The 26,586-nt window shown below is 42.7% G+C and overlaps 1 protein-coding gene across 1 annotated transcript in view; it reads right to left on the reverse strand.

The window, feature by feature from the left end:
- ELOVL2 (ELOVL fatty acid elongase 2) overlaps positions 1-26,586 on the reverse strand; it is a 560,054-nt gene that overhangs the window by 354,713 nt on the left and 178,755 nt on the right. Inside the window, exon 2 of the mRNA XM_086965200.1 lies at positions 3,719-3,782. Coding sequence (XP_086821326.1) covers positions 3,719-3,782 — 64 coding nt within the window. The remainder of the gene's footprint in view (positions 1-3,718; positions 3,783-26,586) is intronic.

Raw genomic sequence — 26,586 nt, forward strand, 5'->3', positions numbered from 1 at the left:
CTTACTGATACGAAGTACCTCTATGCCTTTCTTTCTCTTTTTTCTACACTTTCTCCTATTTTTCTTTCTATTTCACACATTACCACTTTTTAACACTGTCTTCTGTTTCCACCCACACTCCAGATTGTACCAGTTTTGTCCTTGCTACTTCCTGCCTCCCTTTCTTCCCAGTATTCAAATAGTATCTCCTACCTTCCAGGCTCCTTTCTCTGTATCAATGCAAATTCCCAATTTAGTGTTCTTTCTCTGTTTCATTTTTCCTGCAACGTGCCCCAGGCTAGTACAGTTTTTTTCTCCACATTTCCAGGAGGGATGTCCCTTCCTTCCTCACTCCCTAATGGCGGATGGTAACATTTCAAAGTGATTGTGTGTTGTCATTAGGATTTACACCACACGTGCGACTAAAGTAAGCAAAACCTGACATGGGGTAAGGAGCTATTCGCGCTTGAACAAATTGAGAAACAATGGGGATGTTTACAAGGAAATGGCGTTTGATAGGCCGGCATAAAATTTATCAGCGCCGCGCTGTGTCATTTCAAAAACATAAGGATGTGACATATTTACGAGAATACAGTGCACCTCTGTGTTTTCCCTTGCGCAGGTGTTAAGGAAAGCGGCCTAGCACGAACACAGACACCCTTGTGCCATTTTTCAAGGGTGCCTGCAGTGCAGGGATTTTTCCCTGCAACACAGGAACACTTGCACCATGGTGCAAGGGTGTCTGTGATGCAGAGAATGATTGTTTATGTGCAGTAAGGGCCACATTCCTGCACATAAACAATCTTTAAAGGTGATTTGCTCTTTCTATGTTTGTCGCAGAATGCACAAAGAAAGAGCAAAAACAAGGAGAATTGCGTCCATCTAACACCTGCTATTCAGTGGTGTTCATTTTGGTGCTGCCTGAGATTTACAGATGCTTTGAAATCTGGGGCATCATCCAAAAGGAATGTGTGTTGCGGTGGAACGCCCACAGAAACAACCAGTACACACCCCTTTCACACAGAAACCTGCTCGAAAGGGGACGATATTTACAAAGCAGAGTTAAGCCATGCAGAGGGGCATATTTACAATGCCCTAGCACCAACACAACGTCACTTATCAGGACGTTGTGGTGGTAATAGGGTCTTCGCCTTATTTAACAGGCCTCATTAAGGCACTTAACGTGGTTTAACTCTGCCTGGTAAATAAGGCACCATTTTAAACTATACTTAGTGTGAAAGGGGAGGGCAATGGGTGTTGCTGTGGGCGTTCCACCACAACACCCATTGATTTTGACACTGCTCCATATATACAAGTGTGGTGTAAATATGGGGCAGAGTCAAAAGTAATACCAGGGAAAACCTGGTCTTACCTTGGTGAAACGAGGAGAAATGTTCAATTTCTGCTCATTTTTGCTGTTTCCATGTGTGCTGCATTGTGCAGTCAGTTTAGGAGTCCTAAAGTTAGGAGTCCTAACTTTACTACTCCTAAACTGAGAAAAATCCTAACTAAAAGAGTTTTGGTATTCACAGAAGGCATTTATGAGTCCTAAAGTTAGGAGTCCTAACTTTACTACTCCTAAACTGAGAAAAATCCTAACTAAAAGACTTTCGGTATTCACAGAAGGCATTTAGGAGTCCTAAAGTTAGGAGTCCTAACTTTACTACTCCTAAACTGAGAAAAATCCTAACTTTAAGACTTTCGGTATTCACAAAGGGCCTTTAGGAGTCCTAAAGTTAGGACTCCTAACTTCTGTGAATACCGAAATGAGTAAGGGCCTTCTGTGAATACCAAAATGGTAGTAAGTTTAGGATTTTGTCTTAAGTTAGTTCTGTGATTCAGGCCCAGTGTAATTTCAGGGATTTCATTTGCTAGTAACACCACCCCTGCAGTTGTAACTATTTATATTGTGATATGCACATCGCCCTCCGCCAATATACCCAGTAGGTCTTGCAGGCGAAATTAAAAGCAAAATAAAAAATGTCAAATATTATATTTGTGCTTCGTGACAGCACTTCTAAAAGAACAAAACTCAGCAGGGTAGCCAGTACCGGAAAAAGGGAAGAAGCAGCAGGGACTAAATCTAAATCACATAACAGACACAGTGAACATATTTTGATATCCCCAACTTCAACACCAAAAGAAGAGACTTGAGGCCCTAATTAGAGCTTGGCAGATGAGGGAAATCCGCCAAAAAGTAGCCCCAAGTGCTCAATCTAGAGCGTAGAGAGGCTTGATGCATGATACATTAGTGACTTTTAGGAGGATTTCCCACATTTTTCATACTGTTATTAAGGCCATCCGCTCCTCAGCAGACATCCCACGAGCAAACTCTGCTATTCAGCAATCCTATATATGGCCCCTCACACCATCCTTAACACTTTCAAGAAAAATTCTGGCATCTTCCACTTGGGAAAAGAAATAACCCTTCCCACGGGCCTCATGGTGTCGCACACCTAGTGCCGCGAGGCAGTCGGATAACCCTCGGGCCCAAAGTAGAGAATCATATTGCACTGCAAGATCTGCGTTGCTGATCCATGGCACCCCACATCCTCAGCTACTCCCTCCAGATCCTGTGTGGCTTACCACACAGCCACCCTCAACTCAGGGGCCTGGTACACCAGTGGGGGATCACCCACAGTACCAGTTCTTCCCTCATGTTTGAGCTGCAGTATATACAGTGGCATCCTCCTTTTTTGAGCTGCAGTATACCCAGTCTCACCACACCTCTGCCCACAGGTAAGAGCAGAGTCTGAGGTTGTGTTGACACTTCTGGTGCGGCCTCACTGCATGTGAGACTTTTATAAATCGTTATTGTGCAAAAACTGCCATAAAAGCATATACAATAAAATATTAAGTGCAATAAAACAATTACCATTTATCAATTAAATAAATAGTTTGGGATAACATTTATTCAATAGCAGCATAGATAAATATGTGCAGGCATACTCTGAATTAAAAAGAATACATAAATATCTAGTAGGGAGTCATAAAGTCCCGCAAAACAACATGCCGCTCAGGGACATAGTGAAGGCCGATACATCTTTCAGGGGGCTAGCTTTTTAAGTCTAATCTTCAGCATGCTTACCAAAAAGCGGGAGACAGCAAATATGATAGGGCGGCTAGTATTAGTTCCTAATACCACAGTCACTTCTCCTGATGAGATCTAACAAAGTGCCACACCAGTCATGGGATGCAGGAATAGCCACTTGTGAACAATGTGTGCCACATGAGTTTTTGGCCATAGCCCAGCTTTCCATTTGAATTAGGAGAATCCCCTCCTGTGTATATGAATTTTCCTCACCGGCCAATGGGGCGCTATGCTGATGGAAAAATAGGACCCGCACCAGGTGCACACTAACAAAGCGTCCTTTTTGGACCTGTTAAGTTCACCACATAGTTGTATTCATTGTACATAGAAACTAAATCAAAACACACTATGGCGCTATCAAGTTTTATTTAAGAGAAAATCTATAGGTGCAGGTTTTTTACTTTTTAGCTTAGAACTTTGTGAATGGGGTTTACAGGCTTCATCAGTGTGGGATGGGATTGTTGAAATTGCCAAACGTGCCACTAAAGAAATCTCAAGTGCACAGGTTGTTACAATATTATGATCTCTAAAAGTCTGACTAATAATAATATCTTAAATCAGATGTATCATACTACTTCTTGTAGGTCTACCACAATAACATCAGCAATTTCACATTAGCATAATATACACTGTATGAAATAAATGTACCTCGAGGTCCAAACATGTAATCCACAAATGCATTTACTTCATGGTCTATGGCCTTTATTTGCTCCTAGGAAGAAACAAAATAAAAAAAAGATTAGTGTCGGCATGACCTATAAAAATATCTTTACATAGAGTATTTCATCCTTATACTTTAAAGTATTTTTGCTTCATTAAGATCAAGTGCTGTTTTGCGTGTTTCTGGCATTGATTTCCTTTTAAACATTTAATAACAGATAATAATCATCTAATAAACATTATTGATGATGGTATTCGTATTTCATGTATTGGCAAGGCAAGAAAGGTATTTAAACCCATACTATGAAAATACTTTAACATAGGAATGGTCAAAGGAGGCAATAGAGTCACTGGGAGCTTGCTGAGATACTGTCGAAGTGTTACATTGTTAATCATATGTAGATGTCATCTAATGGCAGGTTTAGCAGTCTGCTACACCTTTGCAACAAGTTCAAAAATATATAGGAAATATGGAGAGTAGCTTTAGGCCAGCCGCCTTCGGCCGCACCTTTGTTTAAAAGGCATGCACATTTTGGATCAACCCATAGCAAAGAATACATAGGGGCATATTTACAAGGAGTTAACGCCACAAGAACGTTACTTTTTCTGACGTTCTGGTGACGTTAACTCCTTTGCCTTATTTACAAGTAGGCGTTAAGCCAATTGATGTGGCTTAATGCCACCTTGTAAACAATGCTCTTTTCACGCAGCACTTAGCGTGAAAGGAGCATGCAATGGGTATTGCACCAGGCGTTCTGCCGCAACACCCATTGATTTTTGATGCTGCCCCATTTTTACAAGGTATGGGGCAGCGCCAAAAATACCGCCAGGGAATACCTGGTCTTAAGCAGGCGATACGAGGAGAAATTTTTCTTTCTCCTCGTATTTTTCTCTTTCCACGTGTGCTGCATTCCGCAGCACACATAGATAGAGCAAATCGGCAGTAAAGATATTTTATGAGCAGGAAGGTGTCCCTTCCTGCAAATAAACAATTACCCCACAGCGCAGGCACCCAAGCAAAATCATGCTAGGGTGCCTGCACTAGCGCTAGGTAGCTTTTTAGCACCAGAGCTAGGGGTAACGCAGGGGTGCATCGCATTCTTGGGAATACGGCACAGCCCTGCATTTTGAAAGTGTTAGAGCACGGCGTTACCAAATTTAGATAACTCCACACACAGTCAGTTTCTTGTAAATACGCCCCCTAGAGTGGTCCAATACGTAAGCTCCCCCAGCCATGGCTTTCCTTTAAGTCTCAGTCACAGTTAGGTTCAGACTGTAGCACAGCCATTTGGTGTCTGGAGCCTGAGTCATCTTGAGTGATGGGATTTTATTTGTTACTATCATAATCCGCAGCCAGAGTGGACAAGCACGAGAAACGAAGGAGTTTCCCTTTGGAAGACACACTGTGCTGGTTGTAAAACGGCGGCATCGTTATGTGGCAGAACCACTTAAGGCCGAACACAAGCGTAGCCATCGGACAGGTTGCAGGAGTAAGCAGCATCTGCTGAGGGCCAACCGGAATGTCCTCTGCAGATGCAGTGAGCTTCTGGGGAGAGGCCAGCTGCCTAGACAGACCACACATAAGTCTGGCTTATAAGTGAAAGTGCCTGTTCATCGATAGATGAGTTTGCAAGTTGCTTGTTGATGGGAGAGTGAGTGAATGAATGTGAGAGTGGCAGTCAAAGTGCATGAGTGATGATGACCTAGTGCATAGAAAGGTGGATGGGTCGGTGCATAAATGGAAGCATACATTCATTACAGAACTTACTCCTTCTTACATTCATCCATTCAACCTTCTAAGCTACACTAAGAATAACTAGTAACATTCATGACAGCAGCAGTAAATATCTTCAGAAAGAATACACACAGGATACTGTGAAGGGGCTACAATAAAGTGCTTAAAAACTCAAATATTCTCAGGCGTGTGTTTCATATTGATTCTTGTTTCATTGTATATCACCAACTAAAGAGCAGCGAAGGTGGTCTTCAGATAGTAAATTACGTTTTTATGAAAATGCAAGCTTTTGCAAAATGTTATGATTGCATAGCCTTGGGATAAACTGTTCTGTGATGTTTGCATTGTAGAATGAGGGCAAGGAATTGGAAAAGTCAAATAGCATGTGTTTAATGTGCAGAGCATGCAGCGTTAGTATATTAGAGTGAGGCACACACGAGGGAGTCAACAGAGAGGGTCATCGTTGTAAAATAGTCCCTCATGCAGTTTAACACAAACACCTAAGTGGAAATGGAGGGATACACCAAAGCAGCCAATATGCTTTAGCTGAGAAATGATAATTTGCTGAGTTGAGCATACATTTGGATGACAAAGACCACGTCAATGGCTGAAAGAGGCTGGCTGGAGGAAGTCAATGGTTGAAAATGGCGGTTCAAAGATTCCTACGTATTTTGGTAGCTGTGGGTCTTTTTGAAAGGTCTGCTGTGAAAAAAACAGACCTAAAAATAACTAGTTCATAAGCTCATTTTGAAAACTTCTATTTTCTGGCTTTTGTGATTCAATAACATACTTTAACAAAGTCAGGAATAAAAGAAACATGGAAATAGTCACTTGTGTTACCTTCCATATGTTTTTCGAGTTTCGTAATTTGCCAATAAAAAACAGCTGTTCCTCCTAGCTTAGGACGAGTAGCTGGCAAGCACTTATGCATGACAGAAGAATACTAAAATATACTGTTTTGCTCAACAGCAAAAACAACTGCACTGCTCCTGTTCATGTAAGGTTTATGAACAAAATTAAAAGGTTAACACAACATTATTTTATAAAAACAAATTAATATTATCCGAAGAATTTGTACCCCAAATTATTGCACAGGAGTCTTACTTCCAGGACTCAATTTAGACTAAGTAGAGGTACACACCTGATGAGCCAACAACTGCAAAAGAAGTCCCTGGAAGCCGTATTAATTCTAAAAATCACTTATAGCCTTATAATCAAAATTGTGTTGGAAGCAGTATCTAGGACAGTTTTATAACTGCTGGAGTGACCTGGTTAGTATAATTCCCTGGCTAGGGTGAGGGTTTTGAAGGGTCCCATGGGCCCTAGTGACTCCACCCAAGGAGGTACCGTCAAGGTAGTGCAGGTCCCTTGTTGCCCCTACCAAACGAAGACATTGGGGGTGCCTCTGCACCAACGCACACACGTACAGCGTACAACAGGTGCATATTATGGAATGCTGTGCTCAGCACAGTTTTCACTTGGGTGTAGGCCTAAAGGGTTTGCTTGAGGTTTTTACAGTGAAAAGTGCTAACTGCATGAAATAGTCCAACGTCCCTGAAGGAGATAGAATGCATTTTTAAATGACTGCACCCCGGGTCACTTTACTGGTACTCATATTGTGGTTTCTATCACTGTTATGGTATGGTAATGTGTTTTTTCATTGTAGCGCCCTGTAGCGCGTAACTGAAGGAACCACAGCTTGGTATAGCATGTTGTTTGTTGGCATTCAGTTGTGTGGAATGGGCCCAAAAAGAAGTTTTGATGCTCCATGATATCCCAAGAAGAGGCTGGGGAATAGGTGGAGGTTGGCTGAAAAGATGACAGGGAGAGCAAGCAGATAAAGCTCAAGACAGTGGCTTGTGTACAGTTACAAATGTAAACTCTGACAAAATGTGAACTGAGCTACTTATTTACAATATTTTGACGCACAGCAGTGCAGCAAGCCTTCCTGCATAAAAATGATGCACCAGTGGCACAATGGGCTTGTAAATAAGTCACTATGCTCTTAATTTATGACTGTGGTTGCAGGTAGTAGCATACATTTATGGAGACTGGGACTTGTTTTTCATAAGCAGATATTGACCCAAAGTAAAGATGGAGAATAGGAAAATGTGGAAGAAATAATTTGAAAACAGTGACAAATGGCAATATGGAGTTTCAAAAACATTCAAGAGTGAGAAAAAAGGCAGGAAGTGTAGAGTGGTGGAAGAAAGAAGCATGCGGATGGCTCAAGGCTAGGCAGTCTTGGTATTCGGCAATCTCAGCATTCAGTGGCAGACAGAAGGCTCCTGAGAAAACCTGTTAGTCTCAACAGTTCTGTATTTATTTACAGGTTGAAAACTGTGTAAATTACAACAGTAGGGAGAAAGGGGGAATAAACAAAGGCATTATCTCCAGGAGGCAGACACAGAAGCCTTTTGCTTGGAAACGTCAATCATTATTTACATCTGTAGAACAGCGATTAATCCCTAGATTAAGTAAATTAACTCTATAGTTTGGGTTTAAAAAACATCACACAAGACATTTCAGCAGCTGAGGTGCTCGACGTGTATGGTTGGTGCAGAGCAGGACTGCTCTCCTAATGTTGACACATGCTCCCAGATAATGGAAAATGCTGTCTCCGTCTAGAGGTGCACTTGAAACGCCCAAACTCCATAATCACCAAGGGCCCCACGTATGGCATGGGGCAGCCAAGCTCCTATGCAAAAGTGAAATGGCAGGAATGCTTGGTATTTAAACAATATGGTGAATTCCTGGCCTGTCTCCCTGCTCTGGTGCTGTTTTGGCTGCCTAGCACCAAAGTAGGCAGCCTTGCACCGTGGTGCAATCGTGCCGCTGTTGACGACAGCATTGTTTTTGTGCCGGAGGGGCACCTTCCTGCAAAAAAACAATCCTACAAGGCATATTCCTCTTTCTATGTGTGCAGCAGAATGCAGCGCACATGAAAATAGAGGAAACAATGAGGAAAGATTTAAATATTTCTCCTAGCTACTCTCACCTCAGGAGGCGTATGGATTTGACGCTGCCTAAGGCATCACTTTGTAAATCTGGAGCAGTGTCAAATTCCATGGGTGTTGCATGGGAAAACCCACTGCAACACCCATGGAACGCCTCCAGGTCACAGAGTAAGGTGATGCAGCGATTTGTGCAGCGTCGCCCTACTCTTGATTTAGGACGGACGGACGGACGGACGGACGGACGGACGGACGGACGGACAGACAGACAGACAGACAGACAGACAGACAGACAGACAGACAGACAGACAGACAGACAGACAGACAGACAGACAGACAGACAGACAGGCAGCAGGCAGGCAGGCAGGCAGGCAGGCAGGCAGGCAGGCAGGCAGGCAGATAGATAGATATCCACAGCCAGGTAGATAGACAGGCAGAGTAGACAGGGAGTTAGAGGGACAGAGCAGACACAGAGTTATGCAACATATAAAAATGGCAAACAATTAAAAAATCTAAAAAATAAAGAAGTCTGCGCATCCAAAGTTTACCAGCCCTGGCACAGAACCGTGCTCTCCTGCAGGTAGCTGTATTCATATAATCAGGAAAAATGCCAAATGTTACTGCAAAATTGTAGCTCTAGCAATGCCAAGTCCATTCTGTTCCACTGTATTCAAATGTGAATGATTTGAGATCCATTCTAAGTCCTCTTTATCAAACCGTTGACAATAAATACCCTTTGTTGACGTTATTATGTAGTGTTTACGTTGAAATGCCCCTATATTAAGACCTTCAAAAGGCTTTTATTGTATAACAACTTGATCTGACTGAGGTTGATTCAAATGTGAAATGTCCATTAATATTTTCCACGTGCATTGGTGTTAGGCTCTCCCACTTAGCCAATACTATTTAAAAATAAAAGTTGCCAGCAATAATGGAAAGTACATTTTGGTAGGAAACATATGTCAACATTCACATTTAAGAAAGTAGTGCGTGATCAATGGTTGTTTAATGTTGCAGTTAAAGATTGTTTTGGTAATCTTCACATCCTGGGGGGAAAACCGGTGGTTAATTTGTAAAAAAAAAAAACAAGCATTGTCATAGCCAATAGGTCTCGCCTTTGGGACCTTATGTGTTTAGCCAGAACGTTTGGATATGTTGTAGAGCATTGTGGCTGCTGTGCATTATGCTGAAAAGCTATAATAAAAAGTGTTAAGCATTTTTGTTACCTTTATACAAACGAAGACGACATTATATACAACTGAAAAACCTGATTAAAAAAAGACCCACCCTGTGAAATCAGGAAGATCAGAGTTAAATGGGAGACCACTGAGGGAGTACTGGTTAGGAATGTGCAACACACTCATATTGAGACAAGGAATAGACGTACTCTGGGCAGGGAGAACTAGATAAGCACACTAGAATGGGGAGAATGAGGAGACTGGTAACAGGAGCACAGGGAGAGACACACAATAAGGTACAAAATACACTAATAAATACAAACACACAAGGCACTATGACAGGAAGACTGCTTGAGCCCACCTCCCCACAGAGGCTTTACTAGTCCATTAAGCAGGACCAACATACAACAATCTGCATTACACATCAGCTAGTAACTAGATACGGCCAAGGAAATGGTGAAAGCTGCCCTGTACAAAAACCGCATAACAGCAGTACAAAAACACACAAAAAGGGTTATTTTTCCAATTTACATACATTTACTGTACAAGAAGGTACCTAAAACCACTGAATTACTCGTTAAAGTATAACTGTGCCACTCTTTCAATATAATGTGTTCATTTCAGGTATTGCTTTGGTGCAAAAGCATTTGTTTGCGTTCCTGTTTGTGATGTTTGTGCCCTTCCTCAGCACAAGAAAACAGTCAAAATTGATTACTACATTCTGAAGGTGAATGGGCAACAAAGTGGATATGAACAAAAGAAAAGGTTCTGTGATGGAGGAGGGGTAAGGTTGAAGCGAGACTTATGATCAGGAAAAATAGTTTCCATCAAGCGAGATTGGCGAGCGGGGAAGGGTGAGCCGAGGGAGCGCAGTGCAGGGTTAGGGCAGAAGGTGCGGTGGTCCAACACAGTTTTTTGGTTGGTTTGGGTCTCAAAGTTGGCCACATTTGTGCAGACATGAGTTGGTTGAGGCTCATTCTGAGATGTTGTCATCAGTGATTGTTCATCAGTAGTTGTAATACAATGAGGCCACACCCATGACACTAGTGATGTGAAAGATATTCTTTCATGGCTTAAGGCTATGTATCAGTGAAACTTGCTCCTGTCTTGTGACAGTGCAATAATCTGCTGTTCATCCGTTTCTTCATCAAATGCGTTAGAGATATTTCCAAATATAGTCCTGTCAACAGGCTGTTGTTAGTGTTTGTGTGTTAATTACACCAGTAGTTGTTGCTCGGAAGGCTGTTTTGCAGCGCTCTGATTCTTTATGAAGCAGAAAAGGGCAGGGAAACTTGTCACTCCTCTCTCTTTCACCAGAAAGGAGACAAGCTACCGGGGACCGGTTTCTGGCATTTCAGCCGTCGTCGGCCCGGCTTGCTTGAATCCTGATGGTGCAGTGAGAAAGGGACTCATGTCTGAGTATACCCTGCCACACCTATAGTGTCCAAAAACGATTCAGAAAAGGGGGTGGTGATGAACAGAGTGTCTGAATTAAGCAGACCACTCTTACCCAGTCCAAAGATCAGGGCTTGATCCATCACCGTTATTTATCTCACTGCACCATCCCAGTTCAGAACCTGGCTATATGCAAATCAGTCTGTCCCTGGCCCAGTGCATCATGGGAACAGGGCAGACTAAACTTCCAAGCCAATTCTTCACCAGAAAGGAGACAAGCTACCAGGGACCGGTTTCTGGCATTTCAGCCGTCGTCGGCCCGGCTTGCTTGAATCCTGATGGTGCAGTGAGAAAGGGACTCATGTCTGAGTATACCCTGCCACACCTATAGTGGCCAAAAACGATTCAGAAAAGGGGGTGGTGATGAACACCCTAAGCGTGGAAGGGTATACTCAGATGTGAGTCCCTTGCTCATTGCACCATCAGGATTCAAGCAAGCCGGGCCGACGACGGCTGAAATGCCAGAAACCGGTCCCCGGAAGCTTGTTTCCTTCCCAGTGTAAGAATTGGCTTGGTAGTTTGGTTTGCCCTGTTCCCATCATGCACTGGGACAGGAACAGACTAATTTGCATATAGCCAGGTTCTGAACTGGGATGGTGCAGTGAGCTAAAAAACGGTGTTGGATCTAGCCCTGATCTCTTGACTGGGTTAGAGTAATCTGCTTAATTCAGAAACTCTGTCCATCACCACCCCTTGTTGTTAAATATTTTGTCCACCCTAAGCGTGGAAGGGTATACTCAGATGTGAGTCCCTTGCTCATTGCACCATCAGGATTCAAGCAAGCCGGGCCGACGACGGCTGAAATGCCAGAAACCGGTCCCCGGAAGCTTGTTTCCTTCCCAGTGTAAGTATTGGCTTGGTAGTTTGGTTTGCCCTGTTCCCATCATGCACTGGGACAGGAACAGACTAATTTGCATATAGCCAGGTTCTGAACTGGGATGGTGCAGTGAGCTAAAAAACGGTGTTGGATCTAGTCCTGATCTCTTGACTGGGTGAGAGTATTCTGCTTAATTCAGAAACTCTGTCCATCACCACCCCTTGTTGCCTATGACAGAACCAGCACAGCTACTAACCATGAAACCCTGCAAGTGTGACAATTCGGACTATTCCAGGCCCCTAAAGGTGTAGGAATGGCTTGGAAGGCAGGTAATGGCCCTTTTAAAGTATGTTGAATTGATAACCAACTGGTGTTGTGCTCGTGTCTGTATTACGGAAACAGCGCCACCATGTGGCAGACTGTTATAGGCGCCAGAGTTGACAATTGAGTGCTAGTTCCGAGCACCGGAAACCAGTAGCTCAAATGAAGCACTTTGGGAAACGGAGAAGAGCTGGAATCGCTGCCTGGGAACGTTTTATGGGTTTAAAACTGTTCTGTAGCTCTAAAGTTCAAAACAGCGACATAACCTTATTTTAAAGGCAGCCTTTGCTGAAATGTTCTAACACATGGGTCTCCAACCTTTTCTGTAATAAGAACTACTTATGTAAAACAAAAGTCATCATGAGGCACTAACAATTATTGTTGTTGTAATAGTGACCACATCCAACAAGATAACATTAGTGGAAGTGTTGTGCAAGATTACCAGTACCAAGGACCTCAGTGCATTACTAGTATTGTCAAAAAATGCCTCATCTTGGGTAGCACATAGCAACCATAGATGCAATGCCCTTATCACCAACGTAATCATTTTAGCAATGTCTTCCTCAAAATAGATCATTTATCACTGAAATATCAGCTTTGAATATTTTTCTGAAATTCAAATATTTCCTACAAATATCAGCTTATGAGTTCTGAAAACACATATTTTCAAATGTTGTATATATATCTTAGTTAAACCAAGCAAAGGCTTCTATTTTAAGCGTCTGGGCTAAACAGAGGGGAACTAGTTACTGGTAGCTGGAGAGTTACCAGTAGCTCACGAGCTACTTGTTGGAGAAGCTTGACATTCGAGAGTGAATGATTTCGAAAAGTACACAAAGCACGACCTCGAGATTAAATTTATGGTCCGAAACCTGAGGTACATCACAAACATAGGATAAGATCATGTCGATTCTAAAGTAGCTCTGTCATAGGCTTGGCGTTTGCGATGCAAGTGTGAGTTGGAAGCATGGAACAGACGTACCTTGCGACAAGAGAGTGGCAGGATGGCGGAATTGCGACTTTGAAGTGAGAGTCAAGTTTTTTTATATAGCACAAACTCTTTGCAAAGGTGCTGGAGCAATTTCAGGAGCAGCAGCTACATCACATAAGGCCATGTTAATTTTCTTAGGTGTGGGAGATTAAGTGATTTGCCCAGAATCACAGGATGTTGAGCTAACGCCGAGGCTCAAACCTGGTTCCCCAGCTCCAAAGTTGGCAACCCTGGCAGTAAGGCCTTATTGGGAGCTCTGTATTAACTAAATAGTATAAATATAAACTGGTTTACAACTCAACGCTCGTGTTAAAACACTATTGTGTATTTTCACTTTACTGGACCTGCCAACTTAATACCAATTTCACGGTGTAAGGATGGGGCGGGACCTTGAAGGAGGCGGTGTATCTTGCAGAGAAGTAAGTACCTATGAGGCACTTTTGCCCCAGCCTTGCCCCCAAACACCCTACTTCTAAAATAAAAATGTCCTGGGGTGTTTTTACACCTTTAATAGATGTCGGCAGTTCAAAGCCTCCAAAAACGAGCTGGAAACCCACTGTTTACAGTGGTTTTCAGCTTGTTTTACCTGACACCGTGTGATATATCAGCTCCTCACTGGGTGGCCGTGTGAAGGAAGCCAATATTGTGTGTCAAACAGTGTCAGGATGTGAGTTGGCAGGTCTAACATTACTGATCCATGACAGCCGCCATGTTGGACACCAGTCTTAGACCGAGCGATGTTAGAGGGATATCTTAACGAACCCACCAGCAACATGATCTGATGATATAAGAAGCAGCCTGGCAGGGGGGACGCTCTATGGAACGAAAACAGTGATAGAGGGCTGCCAGGCACTATGAATGCTTAGTCAGTGGCATGCCTGGCAGCAGTATAAGAGGAAGGTGGGAGTGATCCTGTGGTAAAAGCAGCAGCCCGGCAGGGGGACGCTGTGAATAGTAAACGAGCGCTAATGCCTGGACACAAAATATCAGTGCTTCAAACTTCAGTAAAAAGCAGATTATAAGGTGCACTCTCCAATGTAAACACACTCTCAAACATAAACAATAAATAAAAACAAAGCATATACAAAGACATTAAAGGAGACTGACCCACAAGCCCTTGCACTTTTGAGACAAATATACACATGCGCAAAGGCCAAATGACGTCACTCACAACAAGGAGAGGCAATGGCTGGAGTGCGCTGACCTATTGCCCCATGCAGTATGCTGTAGGGGGCGGAAGAAAAATGTGAATGAGACAGAAAGAGACCAATATTTGAAGAGAGTGACTTGATGCCCCTATAAGTAAGTATATTATGCATATTATTTTAGTAAAATCAAAAGGTCTTGGCTACGCCAGACCTAAAAATATACTGAGATGACAAAATAAATATTCAACACCGAAAATATTATCAGAACAGATCGAAGTAAGAGGTGCATTTTAGAGACTCTAAGAAGGCGCCAGGCCAATCCCCTCGAGACTCTGAGGCCGAGGGTGACTTTCTGCCAGTTCTGTTTTTTCAACAGTCCGTCCTAGGAAAGCCAGGGGTTGTACTTTTGTAGATAGCATGACTGGTGCCGAAGCCTGAACTACCAGGATTGTGGTGCTGATTGCAAGGGGTGGTTGACAGTGGCAGTATGAGTTTCACAGTGTGACTTACTACTGTGAAGCTTCACTTACACACTTTAAATATTCATCAAGATGCACCTGGTACCATAATCCTCCTGGTAATTTTAATTTGTATCTAATGAATAAACAGCGAATAACAATGAGGAAAAATCCCCTAAATCACATATTAGTGTAGAACAGTACGGTACATTATTGTATCCATTTAAGAACGAAATAAAAGCTCTTAAATCCTTAATCTCTTTAGGAGTGTGGTCAAAACATGAGAACCTCTGCTAAGAAAGTGCGCTTGTCCAATTTTAAGCCGTGTGAAAATAGACCCTGCAAATGTGCTTCCGCTAAGCTGCCCATGGCTTTCCCCAAGGTGTGCTGCAGTCAGACGGTTGCAGCGTGTCATGATAAAAAGCCAGAGGTGGGGTGGCAACGGGTGGCCAGTGGAAAGGGTTCGGAGCCACCGTTCAATAACATCATGATGTTAGGAAGACACATTTCAACGTAATGAAACTTGAGGGGGCCTCCCTCCAAGGTACGTGCTGATCAGAAACATCATTTTTTTTAAATGAAATAGTGAATAGATGATGGAGGCTGCTTCTGCCCACGTTTGCCATTTTTTGACAATGAGCCATCAGTAAACTTGGAACCACAGGCAACCACAGGCAACACTACGTCCTAATCTTACGAATAAAAAGCACACACAATAGGTCTATATACCAATCTCTCATGCAGTGCAGCACCCAAACATTTTGTGCTATGTGAAAAGGAGAGGGTACGAGAGCACCATATCTAGAGAGACATAGCACTCTCCTCCCCACCCCTCTAGCGTCAGCGCACAATCAGGCAGCCGTGCAGGACGCACACACCTTTGCACCTTAGTTGAAAGATGTCTGCGTTTGTCTTGCATATGCTTTGTACTTGAAGGATACCATTCTAGTACACAATACTATGCTTAGACTAACTTTAAAACTCTTCCCACTTTGTTATGTGCTGTGCACTGCAGCACGCATGCAAAGTAAGAAAAGAAATAAAAAATAAAAGCATTTCTCTGTGATAGCGCCTATTTGAAATGGGCGTTATTTTTTAATGCAAAACCGTGTCTACTTTTTTTAGTAAATAAGGTTTATCATCAAAAACCAGGACTGGTTGCACAGCAATGCCCATGCATCACCCATGTAATGCCCCCTTGGCACTAAGTTATGCAAAGCAGAGCTGTGCTCTACTTTGTGTTACATTCAACTGAATTTTGCACTGGAAAGTAAATTGGGATAGTAAGATTTTGCATTGATTTGCGTTAATGCAAAATCTTAGTAAAAAAGTTCCACGGTGTCTGCCAGAAAGATTTCATTAAAATCTTTTATATGCTAAATATTAACATTTGCAGAATAGTGTGCTTGATGGGTCAATGTAAACATTTGAAAACTCAGGGTTTAGAGAGTGAATGTAATACTCTGTAAAAGGGGTTAGCACAGAGGGTCCAAATACCCAAATGGGGGGGGGTTACCACTGTTTAAGTATGTGTTTAGCTACTCTAATGATTTAGGCTCTTTTTACATTAGGTTACTGTTGAAGTGGTCATGTAAAGAATGTCCCAGGCACTAAAGTAAGATGAGCTTAGAGACACTCACTCTGCATTAATAATGTATATATCTGTTATACAACTCTGCAGCTTTACTACATCCTGTGTTACAGCCACTTGATATACTGAAATCAAGACCGCATATATCATCCTCACTCCAGTACTAAAACAGTCAACAACGAGCAGAAGGTCCTAGAATCTAAAAAGCAAATAAGGATTATGGGTCTGTTTTCAAAGTTGGAGGATGCAGGCATCTACTATGGAGGGCAGAAGCCCCATCCGTAAACCTTGCAGTTCCCTCGCACCATTGGGAGGTGGGGGAATGGCAGGTTTTCAAACTGAAAAGCCTGCCATCAAAAACACTAGACCTCACAGGCATCTGCCACTGTACAGCCAGGTGTCAGCGACAGTCACTCTATTTAAGGTGCGCCATCATCCCTGATTATCCCTGTCTGAGTCTGCCATGTGAGGAATCGGGGGCAGCTCCTCCATAATGGCAGACGAGCGTCACCCCACTGGTCAGAGTCAGTCACAGAATAATAAAATGATAATTAAACCGTCTTATGAATTAATTTTTCTATAACTGGTTCTGGCTGAAGCATACGTGTAAGGTGGGGTCGGGCAATGACAGGGAGGAGCGGTGGGCTCTTAGAAGTGTGCATCTTAGTTTGGCCTGCTGTCTTAGACCGGCCAAACTGACATGCGTGCTTCTATTTTGCCAACCCAGCTGTGCTGCACACCTGGGTTGGAGAAAACCTGCAGGCTTCCAGGCAATGTCTGAGAGGCAGTACAGGCTTCTCAGACCAATCCTGGTGCTGTTCTCATAATATGACAGCACAGTCTGGATTGGGTGGAGAGCCTGTGCTTTACAGTGACTGCGGGACAGAAGCACTGAGACAGCTATCTGGATTGGAGGCAGGAACAGGTAAGTTTCTTTTTAATAATTTTTATTTTTCCCCTCATTCCTCACTCTCCCACCACTTGCGTTTTACAGCGGCCGCCACTGTGAGGAATGGAGGACCCGGGATAGAAAAAATAAAATATTGACCATTAGAGGCATGAGGAAATGTCCCTGTGCACCAGGACACACTGATTTATTTTACAGAATCAAAATCTTGCTTTGGGAGTTTGTTTCAGTGCAACAAAAAAAATTGCTAAATGGGGTTTAAAAAATGTCTGCCCACTCAGCTAACTGGAAGCAGTTAAATTCTCGCTAGGCAAACAGCTATCCCAAAATATGGTGAGTTCACTGCCAAAGGATCTGCCCTACTGGTGGTCAAGCGGGCCACAAACCAGGGATTTTAAGGCCCTGGGTACTCACTGGAATAACAACTTAGTATCAGTAATATATTACTCAGTAGCAGAGAAGTGGAAGACGGGCAATGGATGGTGGAGTGTGGTAAAGGGGACAGGTTCAGCTAATACACCAATTGCTGAGTTCTGTGTGTCCTCAAAGGGCAAAGGTTGGAATTCTGATAGATTCACTTAACCTCTCATCCTCTTGAGTTAAACACAGACAATACTACTAAGGAGGTAGTAGAGTAACAGCTTTTATTAAATATTTTGAGAACAGAGTGATAAAGCAGTCTGTATGTGAACCCAGTTATCAATAATCCCATTGGAAGGTATTAATGTGAATGTGCTATCCAATGGCTCTCTTTATGAAATGCTCCTTAATGGGAGGTGTTAATGATTCTAGCCAAAGCCACCCACCCCTCCAGTAGCTAGGCCTCAAGATTTACAGGGTCAAGAATGGGGAATAACACGATGGACCCGGAATTACTGACTCCAACACTGCATGCAGTTACCAATTTTGGGCCATTTCTGACTCATCTTTTCCTCTGGAATATGTGTACAGAAATACATTGTTTTGGTGTCTGCACTAGACAAAACTTGGTATCGACAGGCTGCACTCTACCTCCCTGGCATACTGCTCCATTGAAGTTTAATGAGGGCGTAAAAGACCTATGCTATCCTCTAGAAACACATAATGGACAAGGCTAATTAACTAATCAAAACAGTACCGTGTATAACAAGCATTGGCAAAGACTATAGGTTTCCCCTATGCAAGGGCTATTGGCTTTGACAATGTGCTTAAGCCATGTTATACAGCAGCATAGCCGCTGTTCAGCATGGCTAAAAGTTAATGGCATAGAGGAGAGTCAGATGGAGGGTCATGGAGTGGGATGGTGTAGAGTGGAGTAGATTGTTGTAGAGTGGAGTGGTAGCAAGTGTTATGTATTGGAGTGGTATAGTGTGGAGTCGCGTAGAATGGCAAACACTGGAGTGGCATAGAGTAGAGTGAACTGGTGTAGAGTGTTGCAGATTATACTGCCATAGAGTGCAGTGGCATTGAGTGCAGTGGCATTGAATTCAGCAGAATGCCATGCAGCGTCATAGAATGCAGTGGCGTAGATTAGAGTGGTACATATTAGAGGGCAGTGGTGTAGAGTGGAGTGGTGCAGAGTGAAATTATGCAGTGGAGAATCGTGCAGAGAAGAGTGGTGCAGAGTAGAGTGGGGCAGAGTGCGGTGGCATAGAGTGCAGTGGCGTAGAGTGCAGTGGCATAGAGTAGTGCAGCATGGTGTTGTGTAGAGTTCAGTGATGCAGAGGGCAGTGATGCAGAGTAGAGACGAGTGGCATACAGTGCAGTGGTGGCAGACACTGAAAAATACAGGCGGGAGGGGGCGAAGAGGGAGCCAGCAGGGCAGGAAGCAAGCAGGGGGAGCACGCAGCGGGTTGGGGTGTTAATGATTAAAGCAAATTTTAAAACGAATTTCCTGGTGCTACCAGCCACCTCGCATTCCTCTGCTACAGTTTCTGACCCAGGAGTCCCTGGGAAAGTATCATGACTCCCATCCAATCCCCACACTGCTCTCAAGCATGAGAGCAGCACAGGGATTGGTCTGAGCGGTCAGCTTTGACGCTCCCCTCAGGACAGGAAGTCTGTGCTGTTTCTTCAGCCAAGCTGTTCAATACAGCTGGGTTGGAGAAACCTAAGTGCACATGTGTGTTTGGCCAGCCCAAGACAGCCGGCCAAATACACATGAGGACTTAGAAGTGCACACACCATTCCTCCTCCCCTTTCCCATGCCCTGCCCCTCCCTGCACACGCTGGCTCGGAGCCAGCAGCTAAAAAATAAAACAATAGTAAGATATTGTTTTATTTTTTAGCTGCTGGTTCTGAGCCAGTGTGGCAACGCTCCTCTGCCATTGTGGAGTAGCCACAGCTGGTGCTGTGGCGTAGAGTTGAGTGGCATAGAGTGCACTAGCATAGAATGGTGTAGAATAGAGTAGCATAGAGTGGTGAAGAGTAGATTTTAGGGCTGTAGAATGCACTGGCATAGAATGCACTAACAGAGAGTGGAGTAGCGTTGAGTGGAGTAGTGCAGAGTAGAGAGACGTATCGTTTAGTGCGGAGATTGCTGTGTTGCAGAGCAGAGTGCAGTTGTGTGCAGTATAGTAGAGTAGCGTGGAGAGCAGTGGCGTAGAGTACAGTGATGCAGAGTAGGGTACAGTGGCATTAAGAGCAGTGACAGAGTGCAGTTGTGTAGCATGCATTAGCGTAGAGTACAGTGGTTAAGGGCACAGTGGCTTAGAGTGCAGCCTCATAGAGTAGAGTGGCGCAGATTGGGGTAGAGTGGCGTAGCGTGCAGTAGCAGGGCAGTTGAGTATAGTGGCATAGAACGTAATAGCATAGAGTAAAGTGGTGGACAGTACAGTGGCATACAATTGTGTTACAGAGTAAAGTGCATTGGCGAAGCATGTATTGGCATAAAGAGCAGTGGCGTAGAGTTCAGTGTTGCGAAGTGGCATAGAGCACAGTGGCATAGAGTAGAGTAGAGTAGAGTTGTGCAGAGTAGATTGGTGTTGCCTAGACTGGAGTGATGTAGAGTGCAGTAGTAGAGAGTGCAGTTGTGTAGAGTAAAGTGGCGAAGAGTGCATTGTTATTGTTATTGTTATTGTTATTTTTGATTTGTAGCGCGCTCAATCACCTACAGGCCTCTAAGCGCTCGGGAATCGATGGTAAACAACAACTTTGACAGTACAGAGGGCATCCACTAGCCTACGTGGCTCACAGGGCTCTCCTGAACAACAGCGTTTTCAGCCCCTTTCTGAAACGTAGGAGGTTTCCTTCCTTTTGTAGTGGCTCAGGTAGTGTGTTCCATAAATGCGGAACCAGCACCGAAAAGGCTCTACCGCCCTTGGTGGCAAGTTTGTACCGAGGGCAGACTAATAGCTGAGAGTCTGAGGACCTAAGAGCTCTCTTTGGGCTATACATTGCCAGGCGATCTTTGATGTAAGCAGGTGCCATGCCATAGATGGCTTTATGGGCGATGCACAGATTTTTAAATTCCACTCGCTCCTTAATAGGGAGCCAGTGGAGGCTTTGTAGCAGGGGGGATGCTTTAGTGTGTCTTGGCTGTCTGAAGATAAGACGAGCGGCATCATTCATCACCACCTGTAGCCTATTTATCAAGGTTTTTGGTAGGCCAAGGTAGAGGGCATTTCCATAATCTATGCGTGAAATCACAGTAGCTGCGACGATGGAACGTAGCATAGATTGGGAAATGATAGGCACTAATTTCCGTAGCTGTCGGATGATATTAGTACAGCTGCCCACCACTGAAGAGATTTGGCTGACCATAGAGAGGTCACAATCCAGTTTGATCCCCATTGGCATAGAGTGGAGTGGTACAGGGTACAGTAGAGAGGCATAACCTGAAGTGGTGGATTTAGTGGTTCAAGTGTTAGTTTTGCCTTTAGGGGATAAGAATCTGGAATTTCTTTTTCTGTCATCATGTGCTGCAAGAGCATTACGCAGCTGGAAGTTTAAAGAATTTGGATTTGTGCAAATTGAAATCAGCTGTGAGTTGTTTGTAGGACTTGATAGAGGTTTCCTCCTAGACATCTCACCGATGTTAGCTTCCAATAAGATCCCACTATTTAAATAGAGTCAGCTGCAGTTCATAGGGCAGCAACAAAGGCTCAAATTAGTCAGCCTGCTCAGCCATTAAGCATATGTTAGTGTCTCTTAAGTTTCCAGAAGCACAGCCGGATCTGACCTCTCACTAAACATCCAACTCCTATGTTGGGTATATGTGCCGCCCAGTAATATAGTCATAGGTCTGGAAGGTTATAGTGAATTTGAAGTAAGATTTACTTGGGGTTTTTTTCTCTACTCCAAATATATTTAGTAACCATGCTATGTAAAATCCAAGAGGAAAAGTTGTCGAAGAAAACGGGTAATTTTGCAAAAAATAAAAGAGACGAGCGGGGCAATAACTGTATACACTGCAGCCCGTTCCACCACTGAAATAAATAATTTGGGCCTATTTTTCCACTGCAGCAGGTGCCCCCATTTATCACTTATCATTTATCTATCTATTTATCTATCTAGCTATTTATCTATCCTTTTATGTATTTATCTATCGTCTCCTCTCTCTTGCTTCCTTGTTTCCTTGTTCTTTCATCTTTCTATCCTTTCTTTCTCTCTTTTTCTTCTTTTCATTCTGATATTTTTTGGATTATGTGCAATGTAACTAATTTTTGCTATCACTCTAGTATGAAATACTCTTTACATATTATATTTTGATTTAGGACTATTTGGGATTTCATTATTTTTCTGACATAAACTCTATATTGGTGTATGTATTCTCTTAAATTTTTTAATTACTTACTGTTTACTTTACCCTGATGTATTGCATTCTATTATAATTGTATGAATGCTTACGTTTTTAAAATAATAAAAATATTGAACAAAAAAAAAAGAAAGAAAGAAGTTGGGCCATGCTTCCATATCTTTGCAACATCGTTGCAGGACGGGGTCTATGTTAGATTCAAAAGCTTCTTCGCTCCTTTGCAACTGGTAAAACCTCAGTATTCAAAAGGGAAATGTAACCTATTGGCCATTCAAAATAGATGGATCCTTAATGCTTTCATAAACACCAAAACAGAAGCAGACTGGTGAAGTTTGGTCCAATGCACTAAAGACCCAGTCTACTCTATATTCAGATATTTGGAGGTTCAGCCAAACACAAAATGAAGTCTCGTTGATACCTCCAGTCGCTATTAGACACTCTTGAATGTCTAACACACTGTCTTAAAGCCAAGAAGTTATTTAGAAGAATGGTCATTCACAAATCATAACAGTTAGCACACTGAATGATATTTCTTGATTTCAGAAATGTTTCAAGCAGCCAAATTTCATTCTTGATGTTGCTTTTCCACATAATACACATAATACATCACGAACCTCAAGGAGAAAAGTGTAATACGCCTTTGTATTAACCCAAGCATCCACCACAGAGGCATTATGATCCCAGACAGAGAAAAAAAAATGAAAATCTGGCAGAAAATCCGACATCTATAAAACACAGATTTCACTGTCACTTTTAGTTAGGACTTTAGACTGCTGACACTATGCTACAACATGCCACCGTTCTTGGCCGCATGTTTGTTGGCAACACAAGATCTAATGAAAAAGGCATATCTATGACAGAAAAGGTGGCTTGAGTTCACAGCCTGGGGCTGCTGCTCATAAAGAGAGAAAGCAACCTTATCTTTTCTGGGAACAGGTGCTTTGCTAATGTAGTCAAAACGGGATCATGAGCTGCCAGGATGAATTGGCAAAGAGATGACGAACTCCTGAAATTACACCATTATACCACATCGCATAGTCATGCTTCTGTCCGTGGCAAGATATCAGTGTGGGAGAAAGAGAACAACCTGAACAACCAGAACCAAAGCAGCTGTTATTTGCGGCACTTGTGGTTTTTGCGTTATTTTTTAATGTGAAATGAATCCTCTTGTCAAACAATTAAGAAAGGACCTATTTCATGCTAAGATATAGAAATAAATCATGGTTTTGAATTTCACATAATTTTCCTGACATTTTGCATAATTACGTGAAAGCAAATTATGCAAATTTCACACAACCCTAGAAAATACCTGCTAACAGGCACTGTGTAATAACAATCCACCCCTAAAAGACTATCAACTTTAACACAGCATTTCACAATAAGTCAGTCAGGTCTACCTGCTTTCTTAGACCTTTTCATTGTAAATAAATCACCCCTAAAGATTCGGACGAAATTTTCCCAGTGAACCAATACAGCATATATATTTTGCCTTTACAGTCGGCTTGACACTATAAACAACACAGGCTTGATGCTTGCTCATATACCGGCAACCATCAAGCATACAGTTATACAATTATAACTATGTACAGAAAGAGTAGGCAAAACAATATGCAACCCCTTTCGACGGGGCATAACAAGAATCACAATGAAAATGGTCTACTCCCTTTTTGTAATATTTCATAATCAACAGATCAGGTCTATAGCCATTATCACTGGCCTGTTATCACAACCAACTCAGTCCTACTTTATTAAGTATACACTTTGTGACAAGCCAACAAGTGCAATAAAAACACTATTTTTCATGGAAGCACACAACATATGTCCTATCAAATCCTCTACCCAGGAATACAAAAATGTGGGTAGAGCCTAAGCTACTCTCTTAGCAGTACTTTGCATGTTCTTCTTTGGGTTTTTTTAAGTTCAGAAAAGGTTTTATTGAAAAGAATAATATGATCATTAAAAAAAGCAATACTTCGTATGTGCAGTTATTTGTTAATACATGAATACATGAAGGTATAATAAAGAATAATAATGATATATAATATCCACTAAAATGGTGAAAGGATAATGTATAAGAGGATATGAGTACAGTCAAAGGTTCACATAAATAGTAATTAACAATATTTTGCAAAAATACACAATTTTGAAGAAAGAAAATATATATATTATAGAGAATGATGAATCAAGCATAATTATAGACAAACAATGGGAGGTTAAGGAGGCTTGATAACTTCTTGTTGTGAGGGATCGGGTAAAGAAGTTTTCTTCACGCCATTGTCTAGAAATTGTGCGAGTGGGCACCAAAGGTGAGAGCGTTTAGTAGCAAGAGAGATAGGATGAACAAGTGCTGTACTGAGGCGATGATTGTGACATACGACATACCACCAAGCTAAATAGGACAATTTAGAGGAATCCTTCCAGTTTTTTGATATTTGCTGAAAAGCTACAGCTATGAACAAATCAATAAGTGGTAGCTGGGATTTACTCATTTTCCAGTCCGGTGTTAAACTACCAAGGAAAATGTGTGTGGGGGACAGGGGGATTGTGGAGTGAAATATAGTGTTGATTTGGTGCCAGACCTGTTTCCAAAAAGAACATGTGAACATGTGAACAGCATACGATGGAGATCAGCATCAACCTGGGAACATGTCCAGCAAGTGTTGGGATTTGTGTTGTGTATTTTGGGTAAGTATTTGGGGGTAAGATACAATCTATTGTAACCTCTTAGGTGCTGCGCCTATTCCAACGGCAGACGGCACCACTACCTCAGGAGTGCTGCCGTTGGACGTTCGAACCTCACCTGCGCAATGGAACGTTCAGCACTGGAGCTGGACATTCCATAGCTGCTAAGAGGTTAAATAAAGATGAGTGTTTGTGTTGTGCTGGCCGCTCTGAATGATTTCCTCAGTTTCGTTTAAATTCTGTTCCAGAAAGAGATAGGCCAATTCATTCCCAGATCGGATTCCTATAAGAGTTCCACTTTGGTTTTGTCTCGTGTCTCAGGAGGTATCATTAAACGGGAGTAAATGGTGGAAGCTTTGGGATTTATGTGCAAAAGGTTATGCCATGGAAAAAGGGGACGGGAGGATGAGGAAGGCGAAGATTTGAGTTTATTGTAAGTATCAAGTATTGCGATCTGAAAGGTCAAATATGTAGGTTTAAAGGAAGAAGGTAAATGATAAAGAGTTTGTAATTGCGTAAATTGAATGGGTGTGCCCTGATCGAAAAATTGATGCACCCAGAGTAGGCATTTGTTTCTCCAAATCTTCCAATATATGGGTTTCTTATTAAGAAGGATTTGTTTATTGAGCCAAATTGTGGAGTTGATAAAGGTGTCTAAATTATGTACCATTAAGTGGGGTGTAGTGGACAGTAGTTTACATGATTGTTTGATTATAGGGGTAGAGAGCTTTTGTGGTTTGCGAGTAAAGGAGAGATACTCCTGAAAGTAGAAGGGAGCTAAAAATGAGATCTCAAGATCTACCCAGAGAGGATTACCCTCAGATTGATTAGCGATCCAATTCGATAATTGTCGTAGCTGAAAGGCTTTGTGATAATTGGAGAAATGAGGGAAGTTGACACTGCCTTCAAATTTTGGTCTTGTCAATTTCTGTAGCGCTAGACCAAGGCCCAAGCTACCTCAACAGCCGAGTCAACTTCTACGCTCCCAGACGCCACCTCCGATCAGCCAACCACGCCCTCGCCGCCGTCCCCCGCATCCGAAGAGCGACTACAGGAGGAAGGTCCTTCTCCTACCTGGCCGCCAAGACCTGGAACTCCCTCCCGTCCGACCTGCGCCTGACGCAAGACCACCTCTCCTTCAGAAAGAAGCTGAAGACCTGGCTGTTCGAGCAGTAGCGGCCCCCCCCCCCCCCCCAGCGCCTTGAGACCCTACGGGTATGTAGCGCGCTTTATAAGTGTCACTGATTGATTGATTATTCTTGATTTTTTAATATTCCATAGAAAAGAAATAGAATTAATCTTTTGAAAGAATTTAGATGGAATGGAAAGTGGAATGTTAGAAAGGGTATACAAAACTATTGGAGTCAACATCATTTTAATCGTGTCCAGACGACCCCCACCAGGAAAGATGAAGGGGGTGCCATCTTCCGACCAATGTTTTAAGTTTGACAGAACATTTGTCTATATTTAAAGAGATAGATGTCTTTATAGAGGGAGAGAACCAAATGCCAAGATATTTTATATGTTTAGGACCCCAAGCAAAGTTGGAGATTTTAAAGTCATCCTTAAAGGTGTTTTTGGTTAAGGGTAGTATCTCACATTTTCCTCTGTTCAGTTTATAGCCAGATGGCAATCCATAGGCTTCAACCTCTCCCATGAAAACTGTAAGTGAAGATTGCGGTTGGGAAAGAAAAACTAAAATTCATCAGCGTATGCTGCCAACTTAATTTGTTGGGGGTCCAAGACAAAGCCTGTGATTGAGTTATTCTGGCGTATTCTTGAGAGAAAGGGTTCTAAGGCCAAATTGAAAAGAAAAGAGGACAGGGGGCATCATTGGCGTTCTCCTTGTTGAAGATTTAAGTAGGGGGAGATGAGGCCATGAGT

Source organism: Lissotriton vulgaris, chromosome 4_1, assembly GCF_964263255.1.
Source record: "Lissotriton vulgaris chromosome 4_1, aLisVul1.2, whole genome shotgun sequence".
NCBI lineage: Eukaryota > Metazoa > Chordata > Amphibia > Caudata > Salamandridae > Lissotriton > Lissotriton vulgaris.